The 20,646-nt window shown below is 41.8% G+C and overlaps 1 protein-coding gene across 1 annotated transcript in view; it reads left to right on the top strand.

Annotated features, from left to right (window-relative positions):
- The window catches only part of DDX60 (DExD/H-box helicase 60), a 175,651-nt gene that overhangs the window by 144,366 nt on the left and 10,639 nt on the right, over window positions 1–20,646 (top strand). Inside the window, exons 30-37 of the mRNA XM_057548911.1 lie at window positions 1,187–1,345; window positions 5,325–5,472; window positions 6,782–6,934; window positions 8,972–9,076; window positions 10,654–10,854; window positions 15,302–15,406; window positions 16,198–16,339; window positions 18,021–18,145. Coding sequence (XP_057404894.1) covers window positions 1,187–1,345; window positions 5,325–5,472; window positions 6,782–6,934; window positions 8,972–9,076; window positions 10,654–10,854; window positions 15,302–15,406; window positions 16,198–16,339; window positions 18,021–18,145 — 1,138 coding nt within the window. The remainder of the gene's footprint in view (window positions 1–1,186; window positions 1,346–5,324; window positions 5,473–6,781; window positions 6,935–8,971; window positions 9,077–10,653; window positions 10,855–15,301; window positions 15,407–16,197; window positions 16,340–18,020; window positions 18,146–20,646) is intronic.

Genomic DNA, 20,646 nt, shown 5'->3' with positions numbered 1-20,646 from the left:
ATTCCATCATGGTGACTACAGGTGACAATACTGTATTGCATACTTGAAAGTGGCTAAGAGTAGATTTTAAATGTTCTCACCACAAAAGGAAAAAAAGGTAACTTTGTGAGGTGGTGGTTTTGTGAACTAACCTTATTATGGTCATCATTTTGCTATGTAAACCTTTATCAACTTGTCATGTTTTGTATAACTTAAACGTATACAGTGTTATATGTCAATTATGTCTCAATAAAACTGAAAACAAAAAAACACAGAGAAAAGCAAAGGAGGCACTAAAATTCACAACAGATTTGGCTGTCACGAAATCTGACTTATTTCACTAACCATAATATTCTCTAGTGAAATAAGTCAGACAGAGAAAGACGAATGCTGTATGCTATCACTTATAGGTGGAATCTAAAAAATAATACAAGTGAATGTATAAGTAAAACAGAAACGGTCACACAGACATAGAAAACAAACTTACGGTTACCAAAGGGAAGAGGAAAAGTGGGGAGGGACAAATTAGGGGTTTGGGATTAACAGATGCAAACTACTATATATTAGATAGGCAACAAGGACCTACTGTATAGCACAGGGAATGATAGCCCTGATCTTGTAATAACCTAAATGGAATAGAATTTTCAAAAATACTGAATTACTATGCTGTACAACTGAAACTAACATGATGTTGTAAATCAACTATACTTTGGAAAAAAAAATATCTGGACTTATATATATTTATCTAATACTAAGGGTCTTTGATTCTGTTACAAGGCAGACCTAAAGACCAGTGGAATTAAATACAAGAACAACTACGATAACAATAAAAATAAACAAAAAAGAGTAAAAAATTTTTTTCTCACCTCTTAAGAGGGGGAGGAGGAACATCTCTCTTCTGTAAATAGAGAAAATCCATTGTTATCTGTTCCTTGCCTGTGGGGTGCCTGACCCCTCTTCCAGGAGAAATCTCTGGGGGCTCTGCTTGCCATTGCCCCAGGAGGGGACTTCTTGTTTCCTGTAAGTTGGTTAATGATGGGTCTGCTGACCCAGAACACCTCGTGTGCCTGTTCAGGATGAAACTCATAAAAGTGGAGATTAAAAACTCAACAGCTGTGTGTCAGGATGACAGCAGTGGATGGCTATATGACTGAATTGTATTTATCACATTACTTTCAAGGCAAGCATTCTTTTCCTTTGTTTCCAGATTTAACTTAGGGGATGTAGAGAAAAGCGCTGAAAGTGTGAAAACGTTCCTAGAGATAAAGCAACAGAGCAGGAGGCCCCTCAAGGCTGATAAGGAGGCCTATGACATGGAGAACAAACTTCGAAAACTTAGAAAATCCCTTGAGACACAGAAGACCATGTGAGTATGTGACTCAGCACGCTGGTGGTTGGAAGGCTGAAATACGTCGCAAGTCCCACCAGGAATGTACACTGGGCTACACAGACATCTTAGCTGTCCCTTATTTGCAGGCCAGTTCTGGGCTTCGCAGAACTGTGTGTGCTCCTGGCTCCCGCCTTGTTCTCGGTGTCTAATTCTGATGACTCTGGGTCTGAGATGCGTCTTCCCTTCCTCCCACCCTCCCATCCTCAGTGGCAGCCTGGTCTAGACGGGCTCGCATCTTCCTCGGGCGATCACAGCGGTCTTCTTCCTGGACTTGGGAGCTTCGAGGCTCCCCACCCTGCAGTGTAGCTGACACCGCTCTTGCTGACGTTCTCATTGATTAACTTACCCACACTCACTGTTCGTTCTCCTGGGCCATTGTTGGTGGGTCACCATGTTTGGAGTTTTACCCTCACTTTTTCACATCACGTCCTACTACTCTCATCTGACAATACTCAATATTTACTCTTCTCCCTGCGTGACACGTCCTCCTGCACTTTCCTGTGACATGGCCCTTCTGCCTTGAGGTTCCTCCTTCCGGCTCGCCCCCAGAGCTTCTGCTCATGGGTTCGCTGTCCCTCTCTGAAGCTTGCCCTCATGCCCCACTTAGATTTAGTGCCCTTTCTCCCGGGCTCTTGCTACGCTGCAGTATTTAGTAGGTCGATTATGATGTGTTGCTGTCTTTTTCCTAAATTGTTAGCTCTCTCACAGCAGGGACCGTGCGTTTTCCTCTTTTTATTAATATATCCAGTTGTTCTCGAATGACTCGGGTCCTGCTGCTTGCTGCTTACAAAATCAATTACATACTCCCAAATGTCGGCAGAAAGGAAAGGTTCCTTTAATCAGGATGCCAGCAGTCTGGGGGGATGGTGGACTCAGTGTCCCCCCAAAACCACCTGTGAGATTCTGCTCGGCCACGGAAGTTGTAAAGGGAAGGAGGGGAGTAATCTCAGTTAATCACTGAGATGGGGGGTCAGGGTCACCGCCATCCCCCACTGTGTGCAGGCTCGTGGACTCCTCGTGATCTTCCTCTAGATGTTCTCTTGATCACGCAGTTTGTTCGGGAGATTACTGAAGGGGAAGCTTGGGCAGAGATCTGGTCACCTGTTAATTACTGACTCTTCTCTCCTCTCTCTTTGAGCTACAGAAAGAACCGATAAGTTAGGCAAAGTATTGTGTGATCAAAAGACTTGAAAGCTGTGCTTGGGCTGGAGATGAGTAAGGCACGGGATGCCTGGTGAAAAGTCACAGTACAGCTCTGCTAAAGTGACAAGGAAAGGGGCTTCCTGCTGAGGGCGGTTTCCTACAAAGAGCTGCTTACACAGTCTTAACACATTGCTTGGCAGGTCACAGCTGGCCCGTAAATATTTTGCAATGATTGGTAGTTACTTCCCTGGAAGTTGAAACAGCTTTTAGAGCTTCTCGGGCTCAGATTTTTCACATTCTGGAGCAAGTCAGAATTTCCTGCTGACACTTCTGTGTCTCTTCCTTCTGCCTGTTATGCTGTTTCCCTGGAAGTGATGGTAGGTGTCAGCCTTTTCAATCACTAGTCCTTAGACAGCTTTTCTTCAGGACGCTGGCAGTCACGATGTCAAGTCGCATTAGTGACCAACAAGTCAAGCTTTAAAAATAAGACGAATGTTTTCATGAACTAAGAATGCTGCTGTCCTATCGGTAAACAAAGGATGTTGCAGCCGTCAAGCCACCACTTTCCCCGGCAGTGCACCCTGAGGGGACTCAGGATGGGAAAGCACAGGACACTGGCCCCAGAGAGCTGAGGTGCACATCAAAGGAATGATTCCAGTGAGCCCAGACTCTTGCATCTTCCCATACACAGAAAAGCGCTAAATTCCTTAACTTGAGGTGTCTGGTTTTCTTTAGTTAGCAGTCATCCTTTGATGTTCCGACCACCTGGTCTTTGTTGCAGAAACTCTTGTGCATCCTGGCTCCCTGCCCCCCCGCCTCACCTCCGCGGAGCAGTCTCTCAGAGTTATTTGAGATGCTGTCTCCTGGGCTTGAAGTCCTAAGAATGTCCACCGAATAGAACATAATTCTCAACTTTTAGGTTGTGCGTTTTCTTTCAGTCAGCATTTTCCTACCTCATTCAGCACCATGATTACACTGAGGGTGTTGGGACCCTTGCCCCGGGCCCTGTGCTTCAGAGAACCCCACGCCGGCCTCCCCATCTGCAGCCATTCCCTTAAAGTTAGGAGTTGGTGCAGCTCAGGAGACATCCCTCTGGAGCTCACTCTCACCCTTCAGATTCCAGGTGGTTACGGGGCTCTATTTGTCAGGGTAGGAGGAGGATGTATTTTATCTGAAAGTTTGGTACCTCAATTTAAAACTTAGAAATCCTTAGACAACAGTATGGGGGCCTCCGTTAGTCCTCTGCCTGTGCTGGTCCTGGCATTGCCCCTGGAGGTGAAGGGAATGTCACAGGAAGTGAGTTGGTGGTGCGTCTACTGCTTCGTCTGTATTTCTCACCCCTGAAATGGAGTTAGACGGGACACTGGTTAGCACATATTCTCATATTAGGAGCTGTCTTATGTGCAAAGGTGAGAGTGTCGACTAAAACAAAAAAGCACAACCTAAAAGTTGAGAATTAGGTTTCATTTGCTGGACGTTCTAAGGACTTAAGCCCGGGATGCAGCCTCTCAGACAGCCCCGAGGGGCTGCTCCCAAGAGGTAAGCGGGGAGCCAGGATGTAGAGGAGTGTTTGCAACAAACACAAGGTAGTCGGAACATCAAAAGATGACTGTTCATTAAAGAAAACCAGACATCTCAAGTTAAGGAGTTTAGCACTTTTCAGTGTATGGGAAGATGCAAGAGTCTGGGCTCACTGAAATCATTCCTTTGATCTGCACCTCAGCTGTCTGGGGCCAGTGTCCTGTGCTTTCCCATCCTGAGTCCCCTCGGGGTGCACCATGGAGGGGGGCTGCAGAGGCTGTGGGCTTGGCGGTGGGCAGCCCGTGGGTCTCCATCCTGAGTTCCCTCAGGGCTCACCGTCGGGGTGACTGTAGTGGCTTGATGGCTGCAGCATCCTTTGTTTACTGATGTGGCAGCAGCTTTTCTCCTTCACCAGAAACAGACCAAGAAAGGACCAGAGATGTGGGTGTCTGAAAGGCGGTTCCCGTGAGGAGTGATGGAGAATGCGCTTTGGTGACTGGGTCCAAGCCAGTGTTTGTGGGGCAGCGTCTTAGGCCAGATTCCTCGCAGAGATCTGAGATGGGACCTCATGGAAGTGATCTGTTGAAGGGGTGTGCTTGAGCGGGACCTGCAAGAAAGCGAGGAAGCAGCAGAGGGAAAGTGAGGAAGAGGCGTAAGGGTGTGGTGTTGCTGGAACATTGCTGCCCCCGGCCAACCGGGAGGCCTGGGTGCACCGGCAGGATCGTGCCAGCGTGGGTCGAGGGGGCTGTTTCGTGTACCGCTTATCAGTCAGGTACTGGCTGGGGGCCGCATTCCCGGTCCCAAGAGGTGTTGTAACCTTCCAGGCATTTCTTGGGAGCTCTTGTCAGCAGAGGGCACTTCTGCAGGGGATGGTGTCACCAAGAGCCCTTGGCAACCAAACTCAGAGCTGCTGTAGCGTCCGCAGGAGGAGAGAAGGAGTTGGCCTGCACTCGGCCATGTGGAGCCAGGGGCACCTACCTTCCTCCAAGCCTGTGAAAGAGAAGATGCTCATCCCTTTAGCAAGGGACAGGGGGTCATATCGGGAGAACTGGATTTGGCAAGAAGGATGCTTAGAGTAGGAGGAAAGGAGGGGACTATTGAGACACAGTAGGGGACTTTTCTGATGAGGGAACACAAGTTCCAGAGGCTTCTGAGGGAGAAGGTTGGTTCAGGGTGGTCCGGGTGTATGTAGCAGTGAATGTCTGGGTGATGAGGGGATCAAGGACGTCCCGGGCTTCCTATGGCGGCCAAATGTGGCCATTCATTACTTAAAATTTGTTTTTATAAACAGAGATAAAAGAAGCCAGAAAAATCCCAGAAAAATGGATCAAAGCCTAATCCGTGGAGCTGAACATGATAATCTCCTCAAGAGTCTCGAGAAGAACTTGGAGATCCCTCAGGACTGCACATATGCTGATCAGAAGGCCATAGACGCTGAGGTGAGCCCTTAGGATGGAGCAGTGCTCCTGGAAATCATTTCACGCTCCCGCTACTACTGGTCAGCTCCAGACGCTGCCAGAACAGAAATCCTTGTGCATGGCTCTCTGTCTGTACCTAACCCTGAGGGCTCTGCAGAGTGTGTTTGAAGAAGACAGGATTAGGTTTATAGATGATTTCGTGCTTGTTAATAGTTAACCCCGGGGGTGGCTGTCCTTCCGTGATTTCTTCCTGCAATACTGTTTTTCACAGCCTGAATTCTACGCTCCGGTCTCACACGCCTCAACCGAATATTTCGGTACATGTGGTCCAATACACTTGAAATAATATATACACAATTTCTCCAAAGCTCAGGATTTCTATGTTACAGTCAAAACATGCCACCAAAAAGACATTGAAATATCTAAATGTGGTGTGCCGTTTCTTCTTCAAAATGTGTTATAGTGCAAATAACGCATGCGTTTGGTAGACGAATTTGAAAAAATAAATTAGTAACAATAAAAGCCATGCCAACAGTCGGAAGTAATCACTGCCCTTCTGGATGAACCTTTCATATCTTTGTGACCACACACACACGCACACACACATACATACACACATGGGTGCATACAGGCATATGCCTGTGTGTGTATATGTGCATTCTATTGTATACATTCTTTTGTAAATTTCATGGTTTCCTCCTTTTCGAGAACCATCATCATTTTCATGGGTCCTTGATATCCCATTGTATAGTTGACTGTACAATGGAGGGTATTTTGCTTTTGGATTCTTAGGGTTTTTGGTTTTTTCTTTTCTTCTCTCTTTCATAAGCAGTGCTTATTTTAGCACATAAAACTCTGCATGCAAGTGGATTTCCTCCTTAGGGCAGGGATATTTTTAAGGCTATCTGTGACCAATTTACAGTGAGAAGGAAGCCTTCCCAGACCATATAAGGTAAGGAACCTGCTCTGCTTGGAGAAATCGCTCTCCCCAGGGAGAACTCCTAGGGCTGATCTGACCTCCCGCAGGCTGGAGTGGCCACACTCGCACCTCCTCTGGGGATTGTCTACCGCTTGGTCAGTACTTCTCACCCCTGAAATGGGGTGAAACGGCGTGAGACATTCTGCTCCAGGACTTTGGAACGTTTCTGATAGTTACTGTTGTTCCCATAAAATGTTTTTTATATGTAGAGTTAATTTCAAATAATTGGCCTCATTTAGCTAAATTATTATATAGTGTGCCTGTTATTTTCATTTCACCATTTTAAATTCTGATTTAAATTAAAATTAGATAAGAGATGATCAAAATCCCTAAAACTCTTGCTTCCTTCAGACTTTGCAGAGGGTGTTTGACCGAGTGAAATTCTCAAGGAAAGGCGCCAAACTGAAGGCTTTGGCAGCAAGGGGGATTGGATATCATCACAGCTCTTTGAGCGCCAAAGAAAAGCAGTTAGTTGAGATTCTTTTTAGGAAAGGATTTATTAGGGTAAGTAAAGTTCTTCATTTTAAAACTTGAAACTCTATCTGTATGAAGCTGAGCACCCATAACGAGTGGAAAATAACCATTTTTCCCATCTAATTATGTCTTTTTTTTTTTTAACGTCCCATGATACCACTGCATTTTCCATCTCATTTAGTTGAGGGAGGGCATTTGAAATCTCTCATTCAGTTTATCTCTTTTTCGTGAGATTCAAGTATCCCCTAAACAAGTACTGTTCCAACTATTTCCAACTATGTTTGAAATATACCTGTGGCGATCTAGGAATAAACGCCCACTTTTCATTTATAATGTCGATGGCATTTTGTCAGCTGTTCATGTGATTTTGGCTGTAGACGTCTTTTCATGGGTGTGGAGGACATTCAGGGTAGCATTTCGATCAGGTCTTTTCCCGGTGTAATAGCTGAAATAAGAACAAGGATGTACTGCTTCCCCGGGGCTCGCTGCACGGCTCGGCCGACTTTAGCGGTACCACCCTCATACTCTGTCCAGTCCCTGGTGGCGGACAGGAGGAAGGTTCCCTGAATCACTAGACACCCAGCCCTTGTTATGTTGTATTTGGTGTGTCCCATAAAGATGTGAGGGGATACTCTGGATACATCCACAAAGAGGGTTTATGTGATTTCCTAGTTAATTTAGACCTTGAGTAATATTTTAAAATAGACCCTGACTTTTTCTAATTTGTCACATTAATTTTTTGAATTATGTACATTATATTTGTGTGTGGTGGGGAGGAGAGAGATTGATTCTGTTACTCTAGGGAGTGTCTTTTAATCTTAATAAATAAATCTTGAAGAAAATCTGACATCCTAATTTAAGGGTAATCCTGTAATCTGGAAAAAAACCCAAAATGTATCATTAACAACTTTGTTTAGCTTTTTTCTTAACTAATAACAAGTTATTTATTTATTTTAAAAGTCAATAACCAGAAACAAAATTTTTTACATGATTATGAATTGAGGTAAGGAGGCATAACTATTTTGATCAGCATATCCTGGGTCTAAAATAGTATCTGTTAAATAGTAGTTGCTCAATTACCAGTAGCTTAGTAAATGGATAACTAGATCCCTCTAGAAAAAGTACTATGGAAATAGAGATAGCTTTGTTATTGAGAACACATTTTTCAAAAGGTATTTATTCTAGTTATAGTCTAAATTTAATGTTCTTTCTTTTCCCATTCATGTTCTTATTGAAGAACTTTATAAAAACAGTTAATAAATGGTGTGTTTCATTTTGACAGAGTATCGATATCAGGTTCAGAATAATTAAAATTATTCCATATACTTCACAATTAACCTTAACTATGACTTTATGATAATCAATATAAATAGAAATAACAATTAGAAATACCCAGCATTATATGAAAAAAATGAGTGAAAATAGATTATTTAAGAAACTGTAAAATTTGCCCTACTCCTTTTCTGGTCAGTTATTATGGCAATTCAGGGAAAAAGATGAAACTTAATTTGCTCTTATTACTTAGATAATTTATTTCCATAGAGATAATCCTCACAGATAAGTTATAGTGGGTGAGGCTGGCCACTGCCCATAAATGGGTCTGTAACAGTATTATTCCCTGTTGTGGGAAGTTCCCTTTCTAGTTATTTATTACAAAGCATTTCCTGAGCACCTGTCACGTGCCTGGTACTCTTTTTGCAGGGTGGGGTACACGGTAGTGAAAGGGGCTTGGGGTCTGAGGCAGGACAGTAAACACACAGATGATACACTTGAGGTGGTCATTAATGCCATGAGTAGGGATAATGAGGACGGGGCCATCATTTTGGATGTGGTGGTCCAGAAATTTCTATTTGACATTTGAGCGGAGGACTGAACAAACCAGATAAATGGATACATGGGAGAAGAATATTCTGGGCAGAGCAGAGTGAGGGGCAAGGCCCTGAGCGGTGAAATATGACACAGCAAGAACGCCAACATGCTAGAGCCTGTAGTTCAAGGCTTTCAGTCACTCCATGGCATTCCACTGAAATGCTATTTTATGAAGTAACTGTTTTATTCTCCTTCTAGGTGGTGACCGCTACAGGGACACTTGCTTTAGGAATCAACATGCCTTGTAAATCTGTGGTTTTTGTTCAAAACTCAGTCTATCTGGATGCTTTAAACTACAGACAGGTATTGTGATATGCAGAAACTCCCTATTGCATTGCTAAAATAGGGCACTAAAAGAGTAAGAAAGGCGAGCCTTTGGTTTGCAAACGTGCTGCAATTCACGGGGACTTTCCTGCAAACCTGACAGTCACGTTTAGCTGTGGTATAGCGGGCAGGTCACTGGCTTGGTGTTACGTGACCTTGGGTGCGATATCTAACCTGCCTGGTCCTTCTTTGCTATCTCCAGAATAGGGATGATAAGGACGGTCCCATGGCATTTGCAAGAATTCAATGAAGTGATTTGTAGGGAAGACACACGTGCAAGGTGCTTGAGGACTCTCTCCTCGTCTAGCCCCTGTGCCCCTGACTTTACGCCCTGGGGTTCTCTTTCATGCTTCTCTTTTCTTTGCCCCTGCTGTGCACTGTACTACCAAGCCGACTTTGTTATTCTCCTCCAGTGGTTTTGATCTTGACCTTGCAATTTCCATTTCCGCCGTCTTTCATCATACATTTTTAGCTTGTAGTAATTAAACAGTTTTCCTAATTTTCAGGTCTCCTGACTCCACTGTGTCCTGAACGCAGACGGTTTTCCTGCTCAGGATCACTTGGGGAATATTTCTGCTACATCTGTCAGCCAACATTACAGGTTTTATCCAGGTGCCCCCCGCCACCCCACTTCCTCACGGAGCACTTCCTTTCTATTCCCTGATGGGCCTTGTTTCTACCCAATACAACATCCTTAGTTTTTTCCCCATTTTACCAACCCCTGTCCTTTTGATTTCTCCTTCTGCTGCTGTTCTGGGCATGAACCCTCTCCCCATATCATCTTTGGGAATCTCTCATTTAGGGGTCTGGGGCCGGCGTTATGGATGGTGAACTTGGGAGTGGAAATGCCAAGGTTGGAGTCCTGGGTCTTTCACTTCCTGGTGTTTGCCTACAGTGAGTTTCTTATTTCCCAAGCCCCAGTTACTCTACTGTAAAATGCGGACACTGATTACACTCACCTCATAGGGTGGTGGTTGTAGGGTCTTTATAGAAAAGGTGTAAAGGACTTAGCACATTCTGAGCACTTCCTAAATGAGAACTAATATAACTTCTGTAGAGTTTGTTCTTAACTTTTTTTGTACAAGTGTTTCTGAATTTTATCTCACTCCTGCATCTCCTCAGTTTGTGCACAATTTTTATGGTGATTTGTCACTCAGCACACATGTGTGTAGGGGAGAGAGAGAAAAGGGACAAAGGAGGGGGGTGGGAAGGAAGAGAGGAGGATTAGTAAGTTCAGCTGTAAGTGAACTTGAAACCAGGGTCTCGTCTTTTTCTCTTCTTGCTGTTCTGTCTTCTGTATATCATTATACAAATACCTAGCACAGTTTTGGGAATGAAATAAGTACATCAGGATGACGAACGTCTCATTTTCAGCTCTGTCTCAGCCATGGTGAATTTCCTGCCTGGTACCCAGTTGGATTTTAGTCTCAGTTCTGTAATGGTTGGACATCTGCACAGTTGACTTGCTCTAATCCAGTATAAAAGGCTCAGTTCTTATACTGTGATGGAGAAACTGTTCAGGAAAGATTTACTTTGTGATTCTATTCTGTTTTCAGATGTCTGGACGGGCCGGACGACGAGGTCAAGACCTGGGAGGAGATGTGTATTTCTTTGATATTCCACTCCCTAAAATCGAAAAGCTCATCAAATCCAACGTCCCTGAACTGCGAGGGCAGTTCCCTCTCAGCATATCCCTGGTCCTGAGACTCATGCTTCTGGCTTCCAAGGGAGATGACCCTGAGGATGCTAAGGCAAAGGTACTGTGGGGATGGTTTCTGGGGCTGAGTCTCCGTTACTGGCGGGGCTCTGTTCTACACCTGTAGTGATAGCTTCTTGGAGTCACCAGTCTTTAATGCTTGGTAGTGTCTTGGCTGGTACAGGATTGGGGGTGGGTGGGGAGAGTAATGATTAGTTTTGTTGTCTCCTCTGTCAATCATAGAATTTATGGCCAATGGGCATTTGGGTTTGCCCCAGATTACTATTTTCATGTATGATAAACATTGCCCCATAGGATTGAAGGGTGCTAGCTATGGATTTTAAAAGATCTGGGTTACAAAAAGATTTGTGTTTATGATTTTGTAATAAAAGAGTTTATTTTTCGTAAAAAAGTAACCCAAGTTCATCAAAGAATATTTGGATAATGCAGAAAGTTGAAGGAAGAAAAAAAGCACCTACACCTAGTTTCACTCTCCAAAAACAATCACATTCTCATTTTGCTTTTCAGTCATGTTTCTAAGTATAGGTGTGTATTTGGTTCCTTGCAAAGATATATTTATATTTAGTTGGACTTAAGACTATGGTTATAAACTTACCGTGAAATTTTCTGCTCAGATAAATATTTTGAGTCTAATCCCACAATGAGAAATTTAGAATTCATAATTAAATATTTGGTTTCATCCTTATGAAGATGCATTGTGAAAGGGACCCACTCCTCCCTGTGTTTGTATATTGATTAGCATGCCTCCTAAATTGGATCCTGTTTGCCAAGGTGAGGATTCCTCCAGGACTTTTGTGATGAGTAGCGTCTTGTTATGTTGTTGATGCTTCTACAGAGCAGGTGCATATCATTTTAGACCAAAACTTCCCCATGTTTGAGTTCTTATTTTTTACCTCTATACAGGAGAGAAGCACATGTCTTCTTGCAAACTTTTTAATTTTTTTCAAAAAGCTTTTCAGAGTCGTTGGTCTTCTTTGCCTTGGCCTGTTTTAAGAGATCTCTCTGTAACCTTCACACATAAAAGACTCAAGTGTGGGCATACATTTCTTGGAATATTCTTTTTACTTATCACATCAAACTAGAATCACTTCACTGCCCTCTGGCATTTACTGTCATAGAGGAACAGACTCTTGAAATCTCCTCTAGAGGAACTGTGCTAATTCCTGTTTTCTTATAGTTTATTTCTTTCTGCCTATGTAATTATATGAGTATTTTAAAAGTCTGTATATTTAAATTCTTTTCCCCAGAATTCTCTATTTTGTGTGTCTTTCCTTTTATGTTTTATTGATGTTTTAGTTATTACATGATGAAAACTTTCAGTCTTCATGCTCAGAAGTTTTTATCGTGGTAAAATACATATAACATTAAATTTGCCATCTTAACCGGTTTTAAGTGTGCAGTTCAGTAATGTTAAGAACCTTTGCATTGTGCAGGGCTCAGGTCATTCTGGAACTAAGAAAAGATTTCTTAAGTTAGATCTTTGATATTTGCTTCCGTTTTGATTTGTTCAGTTTGCAGAAAAAGTTATAACTTTTTAAATCAAAAGTCGTTTTCCTGTTCTCCACTGTTGTTTTTCTTCATTATGAGAGAACACTTGAGTTTATCTCCTGCGTCTCTGATGCAGTCTCTAAAGTTTCAGATCTACTCCTTAGGGATACCATGTGGATGTTCATTCTGCTGCTGAACTTGTTTCCCTGAGATTGTGCACTACTTCCTATGTCACCCTTTCATATCATAATTAAGTATTATTTTTAAAATGTCAATTTATATTGTCCATTTACCTTATGTGGTTGTGCCTTGTTTCATAAGAGGTCATATCTTTTGGCCTCCACTGAGGATGCCAAAGAATTTTTCCAAAATACATTTTTCTAAAAAAACCCATTTTCATAGGTCAGATTACTTTTGAGTAGAAGCCAGTGTTCTTGTGATGGTCTGTAAGTTTCTACAGAGCCTGGTCCCAGGCTCCCTTGTTGGACTCAACCACGTCCTGCTCTCCTACATGAGCCCACTACCTGCTCCACCGACAGTAGGCACGTAACAGTCCGAGGGGCACGGCTTTGCTGTTTCTGCTGCTTCCAGAACCTTCCCCCAGATGTGTGCACAGTCTCACTCTTCCACCTTGTTCAGTTTCTTGCTCTGCTGTTAGCCTGCTGCCACCACCCCTCCTGCGCTGTCGCTGGACCCCCGTCTGCTGTGCCGACTGTGACCCCTGCTCATTTATACATAGCACACACCACGCCTTACACAGCTGCAAATCTCTGTCTCTGTCTATATCTCCCATCTCTACCATGTTTTTGTTTATTTTCTCTATATTTCCCACTGGAATGTAAGCACCCTAGGCCAAAGGTGTTTGTTTGTCTTAATTCCTGGTACAGACACCCAATAAGTAGTTGTAGCATGACTGAATAATTTTAGGAAGATGGTCTATTTTCTTAAAAGAACTGATCTCTTGTGGGTTTTTCTGTTTTCTCACTTTTGAAGGAAAGTACATCCCTTCAAATCTGGTGATTTGCCAAGAAAGAGGGCACATGATTTTTCTTCTGGTTTCACTCTCTGCTCACCTCGGTGCTGTTTAAATACCCTTTTAAATGTGAAGCTAGATGAATAGCTTTTGGCCCAAACTTCAGCATTTAGCATATTTTCAAATTATGTAGCTTTCTGGACTGAAAGTTCATCTTCTGCCAATGTCACTGACAGATGATTGGTCCTGTGGAGGCCATTCGTCACCACGGACTGCAGTAGGCACTGCTGTCAGAACTCTTACTGTCGTAATAAGACTTTAGTGACGTGGTCTGCATCTCCAGAGTTACAGTGAACCACCAGAAGTCACTCACCCTCTTACTACTCTGCTGTTTCCTGGCTGTTGCTCTAAATGTAGAGCGAGAGAGAGGAGAAGTTGTAGGAAAGGGCATTTTTGGCTCCCTGAAAACGTATCACCCCAAGGAAGAGGTGATGGATGGTACACCCCATCCCTTCCTTTCTTCTCCCTCCTTCCCTCCCTGCCCCCTCTCCCTTCCTTCCTTCCTTCCTCCCTCCTAGTCCGCTGGCCTTACATTGACGAGAGATTCTTCCCAGGGACTATGAACTCTCAGGCCTAAAGGCAGACACGTTTAATTTCGGTGATGTTGGGAAATTCTCCTCTTACTTGAACCTCATAAACGTTGTAGTGGGCAGTTGAAAGATATCTGAACTGTTACCTCGATGCTGTTTTACTATCTCAATATTTTTATTACTTTGACCTTAATCAACCTAATTCCATCGTTTTTGCAACGATACTGCAGGACAGGGGATAATGTGTCAATAATATCGTATTTTCTTCCAGAACAACCCAAGATTGTAAACTCTTTTTTTTTTTTTTTTTTAATTTTATAGCTACTTTATTTATTTATTTATTTATTTTTGGCTGTGTTGGGTCTTCGGTTCGTGCGAGGGCTTTCTCTGGTTACAGCAAGTGGGGGCCACTCTTCATCGCGGTGCGGGGACCGCTCTTCATCGCGATGCGCGGGCCTTTCACTGTCGCGGCCCCTCCCGTTGCGGAGCACAGGCTCCAGACGCGCAGGCTCAGTAGTTGTGGCTCACGGGCCCAGCTGCTCCGCGGCATGTGGGATCTTCCCAGACCAGGGCTCGAACCCGTGTCCCCTGCATTGGCAGGCAGATGCTCAACCACTGCGCCACCAGGGAAGCCCCAAGATTGTAAACTCTTAAGCTGGATTCACATATATTACCAGATTATTTGGCAACATGTTTCATTTCCCATGATTCTGTTTTATATGTTCCGTTTTGTTAGGGGAAGGATGCACCCTGTAAGAGCATGGTAAAGCAAGTCATGTGAAGCCCCATTGAATCCTAGGTGGGTCTGGTGTCTGTGGGGAAATATGGATATTGGGAATATATATTTGATTGTTTTTATTCTTTTATGAGCTGGTCAGTCGGATGTGGCCACAAGAGGAGACAGACGAGAGGCTCAGGGAAACAAAGTAGAAACTCAGAGGTCCTAGAAATGCAGGCACGGTGCAGCATGCAGGGCTTCGTGAGACCCCAGGATGGTCGGGAGGCAGGAGACACGAGTGGAGGGAGAGGGTCCATGGGAAAGGCAAGACATCTCAGAGTAAATAGTTTGCGACTGGCTAGTTTGAATAATTCGGGTGGGCTTTGGGGGCTGCGGTGGTCTCTATTTGCCTGGCACCTGGGGTGCTTTAGGACAGGGGAATATTGGCTTGGTGTGTGAGATTCAGGTAAGGCAGCAGGTGGGACGTAAAGTTGGGATTGGTTGGTTTGTAGATGAAAAGCAAGCTTTGTCAAGTTGTTGTTATCTTTAGGAAGTAGCCCTGGGAGTGGCAGTCTCTCCCCAGCCAGCAGGGTTTTTAAGATGTCAAAACATCGTAATATGCAGGAAACAATGTTAAATTCCAGTGCACCTCTCTTGTCATCCAGGAGTGTATTTCTCAGCAGGAGCACAGTGTGAATTAACGTGCTACTCTCCTCAGGTGCTGTCCGTGCTCAAGCACTCACTGCTCTCCTTCAAGCAGCCTCGGGCGCTGGAGATGCTGAAACTGTACTTTCTGTTCTCCCTGCAATTCCTGGTCAAGGAGGTAGGACCGTGTTTGCCTTTTCGTGAGATAGGATCGGTACCATCTCTGTTTCTCATCATCTTGAACTAATTCCAGTCTTTCCAAGGTTATAGCCAAGGATTCCTACTACTTACAGTTGATTTAATTATCAAAGTGGGCCAGGTAATGAGTATTAATCTCTCTTATGTTGGTATTGTGGACTGAAAAAAAAAATGCACAACCTGAAAGTTGAGAATTATGTTTTATTCTATGGACATCCTTAGGACTTCAAGCCCAGGACATAGCATCTCAAATAACACTTGAGGGGCTGCTCCCAAGAGGCAAGGGAGGAGCTAGGATATATACGGGTTTTTGCAATAAAGACCAGGTGGTCAGAACTTCAAAAGATGACTGTTGATTAAAGAAAGCCAGACATCTCAAGTTAAGGAATTTAGTGCCTTTCTGTGTATGGGAAGATGCAAGAGTCTGGGCTCAATGAAATCATTCCTTTGAGCTGCACCTCAGCTCTCTGGGGCCAGTGTCCTGTGCTTTCTCATCCTGAGTTTCCTCAGGTGCACCACTGCGGGGGCTGCAGTGGCTGAGGGCTTGATGGCCGGCATCCTGTCTACATCCTGAGTTCCCTCAGAGCTCACCGTCCAGGCTGCTGTAATGTGATGGCTTGATGGCTGCAACATCTTCTGCTTACTGATATGGCAGCAACGTTTTAGTTCTCAGTATTAAGTACTATTTTAAACTGGCATTTAATAAGTTGTCTGTTAATTAAGGTATGTGGTTGAGTTGAGTCAAACTGATAAATTATGTCTGTTCTTTAGGGCTATTTAGATCAAGAAGGTAATCCTACAGGCTTTGCTGGACTTGTGTCACATTTGCATTATCACGAGCCTTCTAATCTTGTTTTCGTCAGTTTTCTTGTAAGAGGCCTTTTCCATAATCTCTGTCAGCCAACCAGAGAAGGTAAGCTTGACTTTTCATACGTATGGTCTAAAAACAAAGATGCTATAGTGAAGCTAACACTTCAGGAAATTCTTTTTTTCTACAAAGAAAATACAAGTTAATATTTAGATAATTTGGAGATACCAAATTAGATAAAATAAAGTTTTATATACCTACTAATATAGATTACATAGGAGACAGCCATATTTTGTGGCAACTATTTAAAAATAACAGCTTCTTATTAACTTGAGAGATTCCTTGATTCCAGGATTCAGAAATATTAATATATGATTTTTTGATAAATATTTTTCTAATTAAATGTAATATATGCTCATCATAGAAAAAGGATGTAGGAAACCATCATGTAAAAATAATATTCACTGTTGATATTTGTGAATATTTTCCTCCAATCATATTTTCTTTGAATATAATTGTATAGTGTATTTAAATAGCTGATATCATGTTAGTTGCATGATCTAGAAACTTGTTTCCCCCCAGGTTTACTTTTGTCAAATTGTGTACATTTTTTTTGTGAATTCCGTTTGTAAAGCCCATCTTATGTTTCATTTAATGCACTTTTTATAAAAGCCTTTGATTTTTATAACTAAACCATAGATCTTTAAACTATGTCCCTAAAAGAAATGTTTCTGTCTTTGTGCTTAAGTTCATTGTAGTTACTGATGCCTGGTGATTTCCTTGCCTTTCACAGCATAACTTTGCTTTATCTTCCTTCATTAACTGGCAGGAACATTATTTTACACAATGTCACTAGGCTCTGAATGTGCATTGTTTTGTGAAACAAGGATACTCAGGAAGTTCTGTCTCCCAAAAGCTCTGTAAGAGGAGAAATAATTTCAGGCAACAAGAAGTGCAGTTGTGTTTATTGCTGTGTGTGTGTGTGTGTGTGTGTGTGTAGGGAGGTGTGTGCGGTTATAAACATGGAGACAGAAGCTTTATGAGGCAGATAATATGGACGTTGCTATTTTGTACATGAGGAAACAGAGAAGTTAAACAAATTGCCATGGTCGTTCAAAACCTAAATATTGTAAGCCTTGAGCCAAGATTCAAATATGAGCAAGTTATTAAAGGTGGCACTTTTTAACACGACCATGTGACAGTCACGTGCTGTGGAGGATGGGGGTGAGTCAGGTTGATGGGATATATATATATATATATATATATATATATATATATATATATATTTTGGAGTATAGTTGCTTTACCATGTTGTGTTAGGGGTTGACAGTATATTAACATGAGTGGCGGGGAGGGGAGGGGGCTGGGGGGTTATTTGTGGTTTAGTTTTGGAAACCCTTAGGTGCTTGGCTGAGGAGATTGGATTTTGTTTACGAGGCATTGAGATGCAATCAGAAGCTTTTGAGGAGGTGAGATCATGATCATTAAATGCTTAAGAAAACCAATCATAGACTAAAGGGGAAGGTCCCAGGTAAGGGGACAAGGGTCTTTGGTTGGAGTTACAAGAGTCTGAAGTAGAGGGGGAGCAGCAAGAAGGAAAAAGAAGGCACAGGTATAAAACTGGCAGCAGAGATAGTCATTCCCTAGTCGCTATACTTGTTGCAAATTTCTAGTCTCCATGAAATAACATACAATATAACATTCAATTTATATTGTTCAATTTAAACATTAAAAATGGGATTAATGCACTTTTTATGTTTATGACAAGATATTTTATTTTGTATAGGCTCAAAACATTTTTCTCAGGATGTTATGGAAAAGCTAGTGTTAGTATTGGCAAATCTGTTTGGAAGAAAATATCTTCCAGCAAAGTTCCAAGATGCTACTACGCTCAAGTTTTATCAATCCAAGGTAAAATTTATGATTCTGATAACATTAAATAATTAAGACAATTTAACAGATCCTACCATAAATGATTCCACAGCAGTAGAATTTTATTAATATAGAGTTCATTTGTTTTATAGAAATAATTTGTTCTTCTGTAATCAGTGTTATATTTAATCTGTAATTCTCATGTCTCCTCTATAAATCAAGAGATTGGATGCCTTCAGGAAAAATGGGATAAAAATTTTTGCTCACGTTTTCCATTGGATTGTATAAACGTGTAGTAATCAGTGGCTAAAGAAAAAAATGTACATAATTATACATTAAATGAACTAATAGTTCCCACCATTGAATCTCTAGTTCTTTTAGCATCTTTTTACCTTGCAGTAGGTCTATGGACAGGAAGTGTGTGCTGTAAACTATAATGTTCTCACTGAAAAAATATTAGAATAGTCATCTAAGAAATCATCCCTTGACACACAGACTGTTGTCCGAGTTTATTTGCAATGACTTCTTCGATCATGATTCCCTGTCATTAAATCAGCATCAAATATTATTACTAATGTATTTCACTAGAATCTGAGAAAGTGGGAAGGGCTGGTTATACCAGATAACCTTGGTAAAAGGTGACAAAGAAGAAGAAAAAGAGAAGAGTTCATCTATATTGTCTAACATCACAATGTTAAGTTACCATTCTTAGCCCTCACAGAATGTTCTCTAGACCAGTGAACACAATTTTAGTCATTGACTTTTCATCTTCATATTTTTTTCATCACATGTACGTTCTTGGACTATTATTTGTTTTGGTTAAATAAACTTATTTTTCTTATAAAAGACAAGTCAGTATCTCTATTCTTACAAAGATGGTTATGATAGAAAAAAGTACAATTAAAAAAAGGTTTTGAGTGGAGGCCTCCTATTTCTCTCTCTTTTTTCCTTTAAAGATTATTGGAAATTTGAGCACTTCCAGGTGGGACATGCTAGGTGGCCATCACTCCTGTTGCAACAGAGAGCTGTGGAAGGGATGAGGATTATATTGGCTAAAATTATAAAATGGCAAGAACTTATCCAAGGTGTGATTGGACTCTCCAACCATGATTTTTCTCTCAAAGAACTTGTTGATTCTGGACGAGGTTGAAAATTGTACTTAGCATATCCAGAGAGCCTCTCCTGTGAAATAAAAAACAAAACAAAACAATAAAGCTTTTAGTGATTCCATGGGGCTGGAGTGACAGACTAGACACTTGAGAGAGTGTTAACTCAGGACATTCACTGGGTCAGATCTGCATGAAATGTTGGGGTGTTACACCAAATTTCTTGCAGTCTTGTAGCATTTATTAAATAAAAACCCACTAGAGGGAAGAGTTTGAATTTATTCATAGGCTTATATTACCCTCAAGGCATTTTTAAAGCCATCTAGGGCTGGAAGATGTAAATGTAGGTTATGAAGCTCTACAAGAATGAAGTGGATCTTTGGGAATCTTTTAGGGCTGAGAAGACTGAGACCCACCAGCCTCATACTCAAAACCCAAGAGGGCCTAGGAGCAGAGATGCACCAGATGTAGACTGAGACTTATTAAAACTGGAAAACAGTATCAATCCACTTCAATCTCTACTGAGACTGAAGTGATCACATCTTCACTCACTTGGCCAAACACAAAATTGGGGAGCTCACTCCAGTGGAAGATAACATTGTTTGAAGTCTATCAGGTCCTTTTACAAACACTTCTGGTGAAAGAAAAAAAAAAACCTAAAAAAGTGAGTAAGCAAGAACGTATGACCAATTAGCAGGAATGAAAGCAGGCAATAATAATCAACACAAAGATGATTCATATATTGAAGTTAGAATATAAGGACTGCTTAAGAAAATGGGGGAAGAGATAGAATTGATGAAAGGATGGAGAGTTTCAGTAGATAATTACAAAATTGATGAAAGAATAGAGAATTTCACCAGGTAATTAATTGGACAGTCCAGAATTGAAAAATGTAATGTCTGATCAGAATATACATATCAGAAGTCAAAATCAGTGAGTTGACTGATAGCTCAGTAAAAGGTATCCGAATTGTAGCACAGGGAGAAAAAAATGAAAATAAAAGCAATAACATATGAAAATGTGGATCACATTCAAAAGGTTTCATGTAATATAATGGCAATCCCAGAAGAAGAAGAGGGAGAAGAATGGCAGGAGGGTATTCAAAAATAGTAGCTGGGAATTTTCCAAAGCTGATGAAAGACAGCACTCCATAGTTTCAGAAGATTAGTCAACTTCAAGAAGGATAAAGAAACATTAAACTAAAACTACTGAAAATCAAAAACAAAGAGAAAAACACAAATCAGCTAGAGCCGAAATAGACATTTCCTTGAAAAAAGCAATAAGATTGATAGCTGACTTTCTGACCAAAATAATGGAAGGTAGAAGAAAATGGGAATATAATTTTCACTCCACTCTGTTTATTTTTGTGCATGAATGTGTACAGATGCTTAGCGTATGTTTTAAACATAAGTTAAAACAGGGTAAATATATTGT

The sequence above is a fragment of the Balaenoptera acutorostrata genome, chromosome 6, assembly GCF_949987535.1.
Source record: "Balaenoptera acutorostrata chromosome 6, mBalAcu1.1, whole genome shotgun sequence".
NCBI classification, from domain to species: Eukaryota; Metazoa; Chordata; class Mammalia; order Artiodactyla; family Balaenopteridae; genus Balaenoptera; species Balaenoptera acutorostrata.
This window is presented reverse-complemented; position numbering and strand designations above follow the sequence as displayed.